The following is a 13813-nucleotide window of genomic DNA, read 5'->3' as shown; positions in this document are numbered from 1 at the left end:
GTTTTCCTTCTCCCACAGTTAAAAAGGCTATACGTTTATGTAAATGCCACTCAGTTTCAGACTGAGACTGCATTTCCCCTAACACATGTAAAAGTTTGATATTTAAACCACGCCACACACATACTACAAGCTCTCTGACCTATGCGGTGAAGCAGCCTGTCGCTTTAAATCGAACCCATGCTGGGAGAGCTGTCAATCATATGCCGTAGTCCCGCCCCTTCCTGCAGCAGCAGCAGCAGCAGCGGTGTCTCAGTGATTTTCACACAGAGGCATTACGTACAGCAGACTCACCAAATCTGCACAGTCTAATTACCTGCGACAAAATGGGATAATCGTGAGCGTCTTCAGAGGATTTCGTCAACGGGAACTAAACGAACAATCGAGGAGAGTGATTTTTTTTTATTTTTTATTTCCAATCAACACAGACGTAAGCACAAAGGGCTTTGGGCATAATGGTGATAAAAGAGATATCACATTCTAACCGCTGGACAACAGGAATACATCGCCACATACACGACCGGACCGTATAATTTGTTAATGGCGACCAGCTTAATTTGAAAAGCTTTCTAAGGAGTATTTTGTTTATCCCGTGCGCTCTGGAGGACAGATGCTGTCATTGTGCTGGGGACCGAGATTTGTGCGCGTGATATTCTGCAAGTGGTCTCGTCGGAATGGTGCGCGAGATGAGAATGCGCGTGCCTTTATTGTTTCCGCGCGACATGCTCAATAACGGTCGTTCTTCTGTCGTTGAACAACTCGACAACGACGACAATTTTGGTACAGAAAGATTGAGACTTCAAGTGACAATTCCAGGGAAATCATGAACGATATGTTTTGTAAACATTTGTAATAAGTGTTATTAAAGAAGCATCCTTTATTATGAACGGGCACTGCCGACTTTTCATACTTCCATCAGATTTGCTTTTCTTTAGCTAAATTCCACTTAGTTGGAGCTACTTGACCGTGTGCTTCTGACCAATTTGATATTTTCAACCTGAGCAAACACAATGGTGGAGCCTGTGGGTTTCATTGAAGCCTGGAAAGCACAGTTTCCAGAGTCCGAGCCTCCGAAGATGGAGCTAAGATCTGTTGGGGGAATCGAACAAGAACTAGAGAAGTGCAAAGCGTCCATAAGACGTTTGGAAATGGAGGTGAACAAAGAGCGCTTCCGGATGATCTACCTTCAGACGCTGCTGGCCAAGGAGAGAAAGAGCTATGACCGACAGAGATGGGGTTTCAGGAAGCCACCTCACATGACAGAAGGGGACCCACAAGCTGTGGGGGCCGATTCCCAGCATCTCCATGCACAGGAGCATGGACAGCCAGAGCGCAACCGGTTTCAACCTGTGGGGGAGACAAGAGTGAAACCACGACCACCCCCTGCCAGAAAGTCAGCCTCCCACGGCGATGGATTGGAGCTTCAATCGTCGTTTGAGGCACACCAGGCAGGGCCTGTCAGTGAGACCGACGGGCTCTCACCGAGGGGCGGAGTCTCCCCTCGCAGGCCCCATCCGCCCCCTGACAAGGAGCTGCCCTTGGATCCTTCTCTGAAAGACAAGCCAGGCATGGGTCTCGGGGTGGCTGCATTACGTTCGAACTTTGAGAGGATCAAGCGGGCCAATTCGCACTCAGCCACCACCGATGGGAAATCGGGCCAGGAGAAACCGTTTTACACCAATGTTGAGTTTCATCATGACAGGGGCCTAGTAAAAGTCAACGACCGTGAGGTCTCGGACAAAATCAGCTCTCTTGGGAACCAAGCCATGCAGATGGAGCGCAAAAGGTCCCTTCATTCACTTCCGGGCAACCTTGCCACAGTCGCAGGTGATCTACGCACCAGGCCTGTCTATAGGGGGCGCTCTACTGAAAGCACCTGCGGATACGACGCCGAGTATGAAGACGGCGAACCCAGTCCTCGCTACAGCACTGCGAGACCGAACGGGGCCAAACCACCGCCGCCACCATGGCAGCCATCAGATTTCCAGCCATATACTAGTGTTTACGTCGGAGGGATGATGTCAGGAGAAGGTTGTGAAGGTAGGGTCACTATGAGAGACCATGGAGGGAGCGACGACCATCTTCTCACCTGGCCCAGGAGGTCTTACTCGCCTGGAAGTTTTGAGGACGTGGGAGGCGGAGGAGGCGGCTACACGCCAGACTGCAGCTCCAACGAGAACCTGACGTCTAGTGAGGAAGACTTCTCCTCGGGACAGTCCAGTCATGTGTCGCCCAGCCCTACGACAGCTTACCGCCGCCCACTCCGAGAGAAGAGTCGCTCGCCTTCTCAGAACTCCCAGAATTCTCAGCACTCGTTTGACAGCAGCAGCCCCCCTACACCGCAGACACAGAAACGGCACCGGCAGCAACATGTTGTGGTGTCCGAAGCCACCATTGTAGGCGTAAGGAAAACAGGACAAATCTGGCCCCACGATGGAGACTCTATTGCCTCCAGTCGGGCTTCCCATGACAACAGTTACCATGGAGATCTAGGTAAGTCACGATTATTACTTTTAGTTTACATGTTGATGTTCACAGGTGAAGCGGCGGTTCCTAACAAATATCGAAGGTTACAAAAAATGAATGGTTTTCGATGAGCAAAATTGGTTGTTACTGTAAGACTGTAAATGAGAGATGACATCACTGATGACATCATTGTTAAGCTGATACACTGGGTAGCCATTTGTAGCATGGCTGAATAATAGCAACTCACTCAGTGCTTTTGGCCAGGCACACTCTTCTTACGGTGCAAATGAGTGGGCGTCTTGTGTTTTTCTACATGCTTGACTGGTCAACTTTTCTGTTTTATCTCCCTTTATATTTTGCCATTCTTCCATTAAATCCCTTCTCTGTCAGTTTCTGCACTTCCCGTCCCAAGCTATTGTCTACTTTTGTCTCACGCTCTGCCTGTATTGGTCAGACACTGTGGCGACCACTTGCTGCGGTTAGTTAATCCGGCCTGATGAGACTCATATATAAGGAGTAATTAACTAAACAAGCTAATTTATGATCATGAGGTCAGGATGTACGTGTCATAGTTTGTTTCTTTGTACAGGACAGTGGCTTAGTACAGCTGAGTAGCTTTCACTCATGTCACAATACCTTGCTTTGATTTGTAAGGTACTGTATGTCAATGCAGTGATTGATAGACTTTGGTGTTTGTAAGGGAAAATAGTAAGAAATCATTCGATTTCTGTGAGAGTTTCAATGGAGTTTGAAGTCAGTGGAGCTCACGTGATCCATCCCCAGTGAGGTTCTGTAGTCGAGTGTAGGCAAAAGAAGGAAAAGTGAGCAATTTCACTGTTCTGTGTGATTTGTATCAGCCCACATACAGCGATATGATATATATATATTTTTTTTAAAGTGCCAGAAATTGTTGCTGTTGTAAAAGAGTTTGACTCATTCTATCTAGCTGGCTAACATAACACATTTTGTTGAATTTACAAAAATGCGTGTGATAGTCTCGAAAGCATCAATAAGGATGTGTTAAAAAAAGTATACATTTATTGCAGTATAATTTTCAGCTTTTTAAGAAAAAAATTATTTTAGTGAACAAAAAAACGTGCAAAAGGTTCTGGAAAGTTCAATGAACAGCATTTATTTGAAATATATATGTTTTTTTTAACACATAATATTATAATGTGTCCTGTAATGCTGAATAAAAGTATACATTTCTTTAAAAAAAGTCTTACTGACCCCAATCCTTTGAACGGTAGTGTAATTTTACCCATACATTCAAAAACACAATTTTGCTGAGAAAAAATAATAGCATGCGATACAAAACATTAGTGATACACTATATTGCCAAAACCCCTCCAAATCATTAAATTCAGGTGTTCCAATCACTTCCATGGCCACAGGTGTATAAAATCAAGCACTAGGCATGCAGACGCTTCTACAAACATTTGTGAAAGAATGGGTTGCTCTCAGGAGCTCAGTGTATTCAAGCGTGGTACTGTGATAGGTTGCCACCTGTGCAATAAGTCCATTCGTGAAATTTCCTCACTACTAAATATTCCACGGTCAATTGTTAGTGGTATTTTAAGAAAGTGGAAGCAATTGGGAACAATAGCAACTCATCCACAAAGTGGTAGGCCATGTAAAATCACAGAGTGGGGTCAGTGCATGCTGAGACGCACACTTCGCAGAAGTCACCAACTTTCTGTCAATAGCTACAGACCTCCAAACTTTGAGTGGCCTTCAGATTAGCTCAAGAACAGTGTGTAGAGAGCTTCATGGAATGGGTTTCCATGGCCGAGCAGCTGCATCCAAGCCTTACATCACCAAGTGCAATGCAAAGCGTTGGATGCAGTGGTGTAAAGCACGCCACCACTGGACTCTAGAGCAGCAGAGAAGTGTTCTCTGGAGTGACGAATCACGCTTCTCTATCTGGCAATCTGATGCATGAGTCTGGGTTTGGCAGTTGCTAGGAGAACATACTTGCCTGTCTGCATTGTGCCGAGTGTAAAGTTTGGTGGAGGGGGGATTATGGTGTGGGGTTGTTGAGGTTGGGCTTGGCCCCTTAGTTCCAGTGAAAGGAACTCGTAATGCTTCAGCATACCAAGACATTTTGGACAATGTCATGCTCCCAACTTTGTGGGAACCGTTTGGGGATGACCCTTCCTCTTCCAACATGACTGTGCACCAAACCATGGTCCATAAAGACATGGGTGAGCGAGTTTGGTGTGGAGGAACTTGGTTGGCCTGCACAGAGTCCTGACCTCAACCCGATAGAACACCTTTGGGATGAATTAGAGCGGAGACTGCGAGCCAGGCCTTCTCGTCCAACATCAGTGCATTACCTCACAAATGTGATTCTAAAAGAATGGTCAAAAATTCCCATAAACACACTCCTAAATCTTGCGCAAAGCCTTCCCAGAAGAGTTGCAAAGCTGCAAAGGGTGAGCCAACTCCATATTAAACCCGACGGATTAAGAATGGGATGTCATTAAAGTTCATGTGCATGTAAAGGCAGGGGTCCCAAAACGTTTGGAAATATAGTGTAGGTTCTTTAGGTTACGGCACAGTATTTGCCATTTTTAACAGTTTTAACAAAAAGCAAGATGGATAACAACATTATCTTGACAAAGATTCATCAGAATTTTCAAAAATGTAAATTGCATCATGGAAAACCAAATATTTGAAGGCCTAAAGATCAATGCACAAAATGATTTCAACATTTTCAGTAGCAACTAGCAACACAGGGACAGTTCTGTCAACTAGCCTGAAGTTGTATCACACTGGCTAGCGGACAGTTCTAGTTTTTGAGTCCTGCAGAAGTAGGAACGTTTACTACTGACCAACAGCACAGTAGCACTGTTACCTAACAAGCAGGTGTCTGGAAGATTCAGCCATAGACAGATATCCATGAGCGTGACTCACCAGGCTGCTATTTCCAATGTTAGACAGTCTTCATAAGCATTCAAAACTTTGATCTGCAGTGTTTTGCTCGTGTTATCCAGTATCTTTGAACCTTTTTCTCACAGGAAGCAGAATGACATCAGCTATCAGAATGACTACAGGGGAGGTGCTGTCATGTGGCACGTTTAGCTTGAAATTCGAAAAAAGCTTTAAGCTGATGAGGTGAATTGCACTTTGGTGTGAAGCAGACAGGCCTGGAGGGCGTTGGCACGGCCCGTCCATTCAAATGCCAGGAAGATTCTCTTTGTGCAAAAGTGAGATAACACAGAGGGCGGATGAAGATGGATAGACACCAGCTGAGCACAGTCCAGTATGCTCCGGGTTCTTTTGTCCTCATGCTGACTTGAAAATCGATGTGAATAACTTTGAAAGCCACCTCACATATTTTTAACTGTTAGCAAGCTTGGCTTAGTGTTACCAGACAGCACTGAAGTAAAAGTAGTTCTTTAACCTGATGAAATGGCGAATGCTTTCCTACTTTTATATGCAACCAGTTATCTGCGGATCAATTTACATTTCGGCTTGAGATGATTTGCACTTTTGTTCCTCTTAAACAGTGAATCAAGCCGGTCAGAACAAAATCAATATAGCGGCCCTTCATCTAATGAAGAAAGCCCTCGCAGGCCTCGCAGGTTACCATTAGCGTGACAGTATGCAACTTATCTTGCCAAGAAAGAGATGCTATCTTATATGAGCCTTTTTATTTAGTTTGACTTGCTGCTTTAGAAACGTGATATTTTTAAAGGACACTGCCAAGGAGAGGAATGAAATCCAGTGACCCAATACCTTAGTGCTGTTAGAGAAAAGGGAGGCAGAAGGACGTAGTGTGGTTTGCTGAACTGCTGTCTCTCGCCTCAGTGGAGATGTGGGGGATGCTGAGACACGGATAGGAAAGGCTCTCATTGCATAATGGCGTGAACAGTCCCACTCATGCATGTGTGCGTATGCACGTGTGATTTTACGTTTGCAAGCATTTATTAGATCTTCGAGCCTTTATGATGAAAGAACATCCCTGAAGCAGATACTTCTTATAGGCACCAGCCTAACCCTGTCATCCTTTTATTTTTTCAATTCAGGAGTATTTTAATAAAAAGCATTATTTCAGCACACAGAATCATTTATGCATCTCTTGTTTCCTCGTTCTCCCCAGGGGACTGTTCCCACAGTCAATGTCCCTCTTGTAAACAACAATTGTAATTGTTTCCCGATGGTCCTCTGCCATTTTGAAGCAGGCATTCAGGAAGAAATGTCTTTCTGTGGTTTACAGATCAGTAGCAGCAGTGTCCTTTGGGGTGAAGAGCGAGTGAGTCACGGAGAGAACAAGAGGCAAGGGATGACTAAAAACATAAAGTTCTCAGACAAATACCCAAGAAAACATCAGTCATTCATTAAAAGGACAAGGCTTAAGGCAGCAGCTGTGCTCGGTGTTGAATATGGTTGCATAAGTCATGAATGACGTTTACAGTGAAGTAGGCATTTCAGGTAGTTGGAAACGGACTGACGTTTGTGTAGAAACGCTTGTAGCCCACGGGGGAAAATTGTGACTTTTTTCCCCTCGCAGTTATGGACACGCAGCCTTTTAAATGTGTGGGAGGATATGCTAATAAAAAGAAAACTAAATGTATTGTGAGTAGATGTGTTGGGATATGAGTTATTTTTTTAGAGTCAGATCAGAGTCCTGCACGGGTTCGGGTACCTGCGGGTTTTATATTGCTGAAACGTGTGAAAAACATCCTAACTGTGTCGAATATGGGTGCGGATCGGGTCGGACAAGGGAGAAACACAGGTCTTAACACGGGTTTAAAACAGTCACGTGCAGTGTTGGGCACGTTACTTTAAAAAAGTAATTAGTTATAGTTACTAGTTACTTCTTACAAATAGTAACTTGAGTTAGTAACTGAGTTACATCATTATAAAAGTAACTAATTACCAGGGAAAGTAATTACTGCGTTACTTTTTTTTTTCCCAAATGTTCAAATATGTCAAATAACTTTGATGCCCCCAATATTAGATATGTTAAATGAATGAATTAGACACTAAATAGAATACATTATTATTATAAAACATTGTACATTAATGTACACTATTGTAATGTTGCTGTGGGACAATGTGAGAGACACCTATCAAATTCAATGCATTATTGTAAATATTATCAGTAGGCCTATAGTGTAAATATTGTGTAAATATTATCAGTACTATACTTTCCTTTGGTAGTGGAGCTCACGTTATCACCTGGGTTTTTAGCCACTAATTTTGTGGCATATGATGATGTGAGGCGCTTCAGAATCACTTGCCACCGGCGTGGAGAGACTCTTTCTTCCTGGGCATAAGTTGCATGTTACATAAATATTCTTACCTTTCACCTCAACGAAGGAAAAGTAGCGCTTATACTTCCAGTTTGCGAAAGCTACCTTTGAAGTCGTTGGACCATCGCTGAATGTGCATATGCGTGTGCGTCATAGGTGTGTGTGTGTGTGTGTGTGTGTGTGTGTGTGTGTGTGTGTGTGTGTGTGTGTGTGTGTGTGTGTGTGTGTGTGAACCATAGACCGTGAAAAAAATAGGTGTGAACTCAACCTATCAACTTCAACCTTGTCTCCCACCCACCAATCATCATCAGTTATGTGTACCACCGCACCCACCCCCAACACGCATGGCTGGTGCGCGCGCGCACACACACACACGTTGCAGGGTCCGACTGACAGAGAGCCTGTTCGGATGAAAAACGCTTCAGTGAGCTCAATTATAGTAACGCGACTAACGCCGCATTTTTTTCCCTCAGTAACGCTAACGGCGTTGTAACGGGAGAAACAGTAATTCGTTTGATAACTCGTTACTGAAAAAAATAATTCCATTAGTAACGCCGTTTATCTGTAACGCCGTTATTCCCATCACTGGTCACGTGCAAACGTAAAAATGTATATGCATATATTTAGGAACACATCTACAAAAATATACCTTGCCTGTATTTCAAGTTGATAAAATAATTTCAAATCCATATCAGTTTATTTGTCCCCGTGCCCTCCCAGGAGAATCACAACCACGCCCGCGCGATCTGCCTGAACTGCAGTCGTCGAGATGGATCCTGAGGAGTTGAAGAAAAGAATAGCTAGTGGAGCTTGTAAAGTTGTCGACAATATGTCATCAAAAATCAAGTCCAGTGTGTGGGAGAAATTTGGAGTTATCTCAGATGAAGAAAACAATACTGTGAAAGGCTTTGCTGCCTGCAAAACCTGCCTTAAAGTTTTCGTATTGGATATCCGCAAATGTGGTACTTCATCGCTGTGGAAGCACGCAGATAACTGTGTTAACAAACCAAGCACAAGCAGTTCTATCGAACAGTATTTTTCAAAAGGGGATGCAACTGAAGGTGCCTCGTAGAGATAAGGACACATATCCATGTTCTTCACGATGTAGCCTTTTGACAGCTTCGGCTGAAGTTGTCCTTGTGTTAATGGTCGTGTAATAACTTCTGTATGCTGGCAATAAACATTTTTGCAAGTGTGTCTATAATGTGATTAGGGCTGAAACGATTCATCGAGTTACTCGATTAACTCGATTACAAAAATTCCTTGAGGCTTAAATTCTGCCTCGAAGCCTCGTTAAATTCCTATGACGCGCACTATACGCGCAGGGATCTGATTCACATGGACCGCTGTTCAATGTTCAGGAAGCACACCATAGCGCATGATACATTTTGAATTTAGTTGGCGCGATGGCGGAGAGTAAAGATGTCCATAAACGGCAGAGAATGTCTAAAGTTTGGGATCATTACATTCTTAAAAAAGAAGAGAACAAGGTGTATCTACTGCAAAGTAGACCTGGCATTCCACAGCAGTACGACTTCAATGGTAACGTAGCCTAAGCCTATACATTGATGTTTGCTGATTTTAATCCCATACTGTATTTGTAGCGATGTCGTGATGCAGTTTGACTAGATATGATGTTTAGCTTTGATGTTTTTAAGTAGTAAACGTATTCACGTTCAATTGCAAGAGAGTATAGCCTAAAAAAAAGAACCCCTTCACACACACACACACGCATGTACCCTCGTCTCTCTCACGCGCCAGTCAGACCAATCGTGGCAATGTATCACATATGCTTAAACTTTTATGTAGCCACGCAACAATAATTTCAGCATGCATTCACTGTATACACCGGGATGTGATTTTTCGAACGGATGCTTCACCTAAAATGCACCGCAATGCAAGTGATGCAAGCCAAATGCAGCGTTCTATTGAAAATTAATGTATGTATTTCTGCCGTACCAAACTTCAATGCACGCGCGCACACACACACACACACACACACACACAGGTTGCTAGGTTACCATAGCAAATAGGCTCACCCCAGAAATTATATATTATTTGTTTGTAGCCTAATGGTAAATGCTGCAGGTGTAGAAATCTACATAAAATATATTTACTTTGATGTCAGGGCTAGATTACAGCATGAAACCTGTTGTGCATATTAATAAATAAAATAGCTTTTCCTCTTCATTTTCGTTATGCATTATTTGCTTTGGTTGTTTAAAAACACACACACACAAAAATGTATACGATTAATCGATCGATTAAGTGCTAGATTAATCGATTACAAAAAGAATCCCTAAATGTGATGCTAAACTGATTTTATTTTGGGTGTGGTTCGGGTGTCGGTTCTATTTTAAGCGGGTCGGGTGCAGATTTTAATTAGTGCTGCTGCTGCTGTCATAAAACGGGTCGTATGCAGTTTTAAGCACGGCGGGTATGGGTGGGTGCGGATTTACAAAATCGGACCCATGCAGGACTCTGCGTCAGATTATAAAAATGTCTTATTTTCACATTCTCTATTAAAACCGGTTTGAATCGGACAAAAAATGAGTGAGCTACACCTGTTTGAAGTCGATATTATTGTCAGCAAAGTTCATTTTTGAGAAAAATCTGCTTAAAGTTTTCTGAAGGTTCCAAAACAAAATCTCCTAGCAACCATTTCTTAAAATCTCTGGTAATAATCTGGCACACAGCAAGTCAAAACCAAATATCTATAGGAAAAAATATATATTCAACTTTTTCCCCATGACACCACAATTGTTTGATTTAACATTAATGAAACGGACAGCCTGATATATTAAGACCTACTTTACCGCACGGATATAACATAATGTATGTTACACTTACCGATCAGACATAACCAATCATGTTTGAGTGAATACTCGCCAAGACAGATATTTTGAAGTACTGTAATTCTATGTGTGCGTGCATATCAGGATTGCGTACTATGAGAGGCGTCTTTGTGCACATGTATCGGATTTGTCAGTCAGCACAAGGGAGATCGTTTTCATGGACAAAGGAAAGGTACTCCTCCCAGAAAAAGCACAAATAAAGAGACTTTTAGATGTTTATTTGTTATTTAAAGCATTGGGGTCTTAATGAGGGTTTAATGATAATTTTTGTTGAAACCTCAAAATCGACCAAAATAAAAAAAATTCACTTGTTTTGCCTGCAGCTTGAAATTATCCTGTGCGCATTCCGACTCCTTTTGCCAGCACGGGTCACATTTGTTTCAATGTATGATTTGAATTGACCTAAGATTAACCAGTTCATTAAAATCATTCGTTTAGAATCAGACTACATTCCCTGCATTCAAAATCGCATATTCTCTGAGGAGGTATTTTGTTGCATTTGTCATTGTCATGTGACCTTGTCAGCATTAGTTGTGTTGCTTCACTGCCATTCACAACTCTTCACCAGTGACCTCATGGGATAGTAAAGTGTCCATTGGATGCAGACTTCAGAATCTTGCTGGAAGTAGTAGGTCATTTCGGGTACAATACTGTTTTATAAATTTAATAAATACTTTTTTTCACCTACTATATAGGCTAGTAGGGAAGCACACATATTTGGATCAACCATTGTTCTGTAAATGAACAGGTTCACAAGTCATTTGTTCAGGAACATTCATAGAGCTGCATGGTTTTGATTTACTAAAAGTGTCCTGTTTTGCTCCTTCTGTTGCCTCTTCATAGAAAATATTTTACATATTATATAAGATTGGTCATGAGGTTCCATGAAAAGTGTTACTCTTGACACATTTGAATCCCTTTACAAGGGTGAGGTTGAGAGAGAGGTGTGGACAGGAATGGAGATGTGGGTTTAGCTCAATACTTGCATTGTCCAGCAGCACCATGTTGAGGTCAGGCCTTCCACTCGCTTATTTTTAGACGGACACTCCAGATCCACAGAAGTGTGCTGTCTGGTGGCAAGTAAAAACTAAGAACAGAACGCGCACTGAGTATGTGGAAACGATGACTGTGGTCTTCCCTCTGAAAATAGCTTTTTGTTGGGTTTTTATTTCTGGCGAATTGGGCAAATCCGAATATTTGGCTAATCCATGTGTCTCTGCTGGTAAGTTTTGTATGAATCCAGTCCACAGTATTACGGAAAAGAAGATTTCTACTCTAGGATAGCTGTTTGTTGTGTTTTCTAAATAGAAGCTGAAATGCAAGACTAGCAGAAAAAATGGCAAAGTATTAGTGGGGGATAAGTCGTGTTGTGAGGAAAAAAAGTTGTGTTGTTAGAATATCACATGTATAGGACATGAGGAGGAAACCTGATTAACGCCAATGCAGCAAGGCTCTGCCTCTTAGCGTGTTAGGAAGGAGAGAGTGAGAACTTGTTGTCTGAGGACTTTCTGACTGCTATCTGACTGCCAAATAGCAGCAAAGACAATATTTTCCCAACCCTCTTCTGGCCAACCCTTCTTCCTTCTCTCCTGGTGAGGAATGAAAGGGGAAGGAGAAGGGGGGCACTTTACTCAGCTAGTGATTGGTGGTTTTAACACTCTTAAGTGAAAGCTAAACTGTGTAGTAAAAAATATGAACATCCACATTAATTTTTGTTAGGGTAAATCCTTCTTGTATTACTTAAAGTGCCCTTATGTTTTTTGAATATTCCTGTTCATGCAGTGTGTAATATAGCTGTTTGTGAATGTAAACGTTCTGCAAAGTTGTAAAGTCGCAAGTTCACAGTAAATAAAGTTATTTTCTGTAGTCGTCTGTCATTCGAATCCCACTGCATGACGGTTCTACGTCACTAGAAAAGACATTTGCATAATGTCCGCCTATGTTGTACTGCATGTTTTCTGCTCGCGAACAACTTGACCAGGCCTCAAACATGTCATTTTACTGACGACTGCTTCTCAAATCTCTGAGTTTAACGCGGGATTTGCAAAAAGTTTGCTCTTGAAAGCAAGTTTATTTGGACCAACTTGCTCCTCAGAATCACAACCTTTAAGTATGATTCATTATTGATGTATTTATTTTCTACCGGGTGTTCAAAATACATAGTATTGTGTTTTATATTGTGTAAGTTTCCAACTAACCGGCTAACTCGTTTCTGTCTTACTGAAATACTTCTGCTAAGCAGCTGTTGGCCACTATTACTTAAAACTGTGTCTATTAATGCAGATTGTCTGTCGTTCTTACTACTTTGTGTAAAGATATAGGATGGAGCAAGAGTTGTTTTACAAACTTTAATGTTACATCAGTCATTCATAGGCCTGTCGCGATAGTCAATAAATCAATTAATCGCACGATTTAAAAAAAAAATTAGCTCGATAATTTTTCCAGGCGCGATACTTTCCACTTGCATGCTTGTTTGTTTTCCTCCGCTGCGTCCCAATTCGCATACTATCCGTACTAAATAGTATTCAAAAAAAGAATTAGTATGTCCCAAATCGTAGTATGTTGAAAAGAGTATTCCAAAGATTCCCGGATGGTCTAATATTTCCGGTCATAATTCGAAGTGCAGATCGATGCGCACTCTAACGGCTGATATTGCGAGATGGACGAGGATTCGATTAGAACTACAAACGCGGATAAAAAGTGTTAAACTACAAACATGACGGTTACGTGAGTCTGATGGTTAAGTAGAGAGGATTCGATAAAGGGGTTTGAGCAATTATCAGTATTTAACCTGACGAAAAGATATTTATTCAATGTTAGCCACATTATATTTCACATGCAGCAGCTTTGTGAACTTTTGTAATGATACGTTTGGCCATTATTACTTTGCAAACACATGAGAGGAGTCTCTGCATTAAAGACCCACGAACAGCAGATCAACGTTCTACTACATTTCTCTCCGATATGGTAGGAAATTAAATTGAATGTGGAGGATTTGAACTGTGACGATGATTGACAGTGCAGTTTAAATGGTGACGGGATGCACGTAACGAGTCTGTTAAAGATGACGAAGTAGTATGTCCCAAAGCTTGCATACTCTTCTTATACACACTCAAAAGTATGTACTTTTTCTTCACAAAAAGAGTACATACTTTTAGGACGTAGTATAAGTAGGCGAATTGGGACGCAGCATGAGTCTCTCTCTCTATCTCTCTCGCTGACTGCGCGCGCGCC

The 13813-nt window shown here is 42.2% G+C and overlaps 1 protein-coding gene across 1 annotated transcript in view; it reads left to right on the top strand.

Moving 5' to 3' along the window:
- The first annotated feature begins 878 nt into the window (after window positions 1-878).
- bcr (BCR activator of RhoGEF and GTPase) overlaps window positions 879-13813 on the top strand; it is an 81508-nt gene continuing 68573 nt past the window's right edge. The window contains exon 1 of the mRNA XM_079835507.1: window positions 879-2490. Within this exon, the coding sequence (XP_079691633.1) occupies window positions 1008-2490 (1483 nt within the window). The 5' untranslated portion in view covers window positions 879-1007. The remainder of the gene's footprint in view (window positions 2491-13813) is intronic.

The sequence above is a fragment of the Gobio gobio genome, assembly GCF_949357685.1.
Source record: "Gobio gobio genome assembly, chromosome: 14".
NCBI lineage: Eukaryota > Metazoa > Chordata > Actinopteri > Cypriniformes > Gobionidae > Gobio > Gobio gobio.
This window is presented reverse-complemented; position numbering and strand designations above follow the sequence as displayed.